Source organism: Rhincodon typus, chromosome 6, assembly GCF_021869965.1.
Source record: "Rhincodon typus isolate 14 chromosome 6, sRhiTyp1.1, whole genome shotgun sequence".
Taxonomy (NCBI): Eukaryota; Metazoa; Chordata; class Chondrichthyes; order Orectolobiformes; family Rhincodontidae; genus Rhincodon; species Rhincodon typus.
This window is the reverse complement of record NC_063337.1, coordinates 91,562,676-91,564,939: the sequence shown is the minus strand read 5'-3', so window position 1 is coordinate 91,564,939 and position 2,264 is coordinate 91,562,676. Positions and strand designations below refer to the sequence as shown.

At 38.0% G+C, this 2,264-nt stretch overlaps 1 protein-coding gene across 1 annotated transcript in view; it reads left to right on the top strand.

The window, feature by feature from the left end:
* Positions 1-1,468: 1,468 nt before the first annotated feature.
* The window catches only part of LOC109912813 (solute carrier family 15 member 1), a 24,742-nt gene continuing 23,946 nt past the window's right edge, over positions 1,469-2,264 (top strand). The window contains exons 1-2 of the mRNA XM_048597958.1: positions 1,469-1,547; positions 1,786-1,823. Of these exons, the coding sequence (XP_048453915.1) occupies positions 1,541-1,547; positions 1,786-1,823 (45 nt within the window). The 5' untranslated portion in view covers positions 1,469-1,540. The remainder of the gene's footprint in view (positions 1,548-1,785; positions 1,824-2,264) is intronic.

Below are 2,264 nucleotides of genomic sequence, written 5' to 3'. Positions count from 1 at the left end.
TGCTATGCCTCTGCCTTCTTAGTTGGTGAATTTGGTGAATTCACAATCTTCCATCAGAAATGCAAATTATCTCTGGACTTTTTGCGCATCACAGTTGTCATTACTTTAATATTGGCTATTGCGCCTTTGGCTGCTTGGAGCTAAAGCTCTGGAATTCTCTCCCTAAACTTCTCAACCTCGATCCTTCCCCATTAAGGATGTTGTTTAAGAGTCTCTTTGACCAACCTGACATAATGTCTCTTCGTGTGGATCAGTGTCAATTTTACCTGCTGTGATGTGAAGCACCATGTTAAAAGTGTTGTGTAAATTCTAATTCTCCTTGTTGCCATTGACGCATTAAAGGGGAATGAGATAAACACGACTGAGAAAATAGAATGATAGGCTGATACATATGAGGTAAAATGCTGCTGTAAACCAATAACAAAGTGATATAGCATGCACGTTAACAAAAATTGGCTTGCTATATTTAATGTAGAGCACTGTTTTGCTCAGTATGTAATGATAGACTGGACATACTTCACCAAACAATGGGAAGGATTGTGGTTTATGAAAGAGCAAACAAAGATTCCATTTAGTTGGAAACCAACAGAAATTTCTGGAAAAAGTCAGTGGGTCTGGCAGTATCTCTGTAGCTGGGCCTGGGGTAATTAAAATGTTTGCATATGTGACATTTGGCAGGAATAGTCTCAGTTATCCGCTGGAGATGTGGGAAGTCTCTGTGAAGAAAATAGAATTGAAAGGAAGAGTTGCATTTTATTTGACAGTGTCCTTCAGTTGGCTAGGCTATTTTTTTCACCTTGACCTCTTAGCTCCCTCTCTCCCTGCTATCTTTCAATCTTTATATTGACAGATCTGTTTTCAACATCAGTTGTATCCACAGATCTCCAAGCGTAGGTTTAACTATCACATTTCTCTTTTTAACTCTGCCAGACCTGTGTTAACATTTCCAGCAATTTCTGTTGCAAGGTGTGTGAACTACATGATGTCACAAATAAACTGGGCGATTTTTGCTGAAGCAATTTGCAAACCAAAATGAGATCTCAAACCTAGAACTGACTCACTGACAAATGGAATTCATCCGAGTAACAAGTGGGAGTCATAACATACCTTTTAGTGTATTATAAATAACATTTGTTGTCAGGGATTCAAGTACCGGAGAAGTTCTTTTTTTTGAATAAGTTAGTAAAATGATTTATAAAATAGCCAATCTTGTCAATCAGTAACAAAATGGATGATGGAAAGTTGTGATATTTGCTGGGAATGTCTGTGCATGTTCGCTGTCATCTTACCTGATTCTTTTTTGCTGTGTGTTGCAAAATTGATTCTACTCTCCTTTCAGGACAGCAATCTCAGCTGTTATTTTGAGTATATCAGCAGTCAATCTCATCAAGCTGAGTGGGAGATCAACCTTGGTCACCTGACTGATTAGAAATGGACCAGGTTCAAGGTCTACACTTTAAAGTTTGATCCCAATACTTTGTTCGATCTCTTTCAAGTTTAGATTTCCAGGGAAGAGCAAGAAACTCAAGCAGCTGCAAAAATGAAAGGTTGGTGCTTTCAGTTTTGCACAGAAATTCTGTTCATTTCAAATGCATCTTCTTTGTTCAAATTTCCTTGTCAAGCTGTGTTTTATTTAATGACAACTCACTGAACAGTCTGCCAGTGAAGAACAGTTATAAAACTCACTAAATCCATTTCATACTGTCACTGTAACCGTCCAAAATTGACCTGCAAAACGTCAAAACAGCTTTTCATTTCTTTTTTATTTTCAAAACTGTCCTACAGATAAAAAGAACAAAGATGAGGAAGAAACAAGTTCAAAGGTTGGTAATGATCATTTTCAATTTCTTTCATTTTCTTATACGGTCAAATGTTTTGCAGAATGGTCTTATAACTAAGTTTGTCAGCTGCATTTTCTAAGTTCGAAGTTGGGGGATCTGGTTGTTCGGTGTTCTGATTGATCTAGCCTCATGTCAATTGTTTGTTTTTATTTAATGGCAATGTGAGTGTTCTCTTGATGATTTTAATCTATGGCATTTTTTGCAATGAAGTAAGTATTACTGGGGCAGCAATTAACAGACTATCTGTCTATGAGATATACCTTCAATCAAAGGCCAGAGAGAGGTAGAGTTAATGGTTTCAGACATAGCAGGAACTGCAGATGCTGGAGAATCTGAGATAACAAGGTGTAGAGCTGGATGAACACGGCAGGCCAAGCAGCATCAGAGGAGCAGGAAAGCTGACGTTTTGGGCCTAGACCCTTC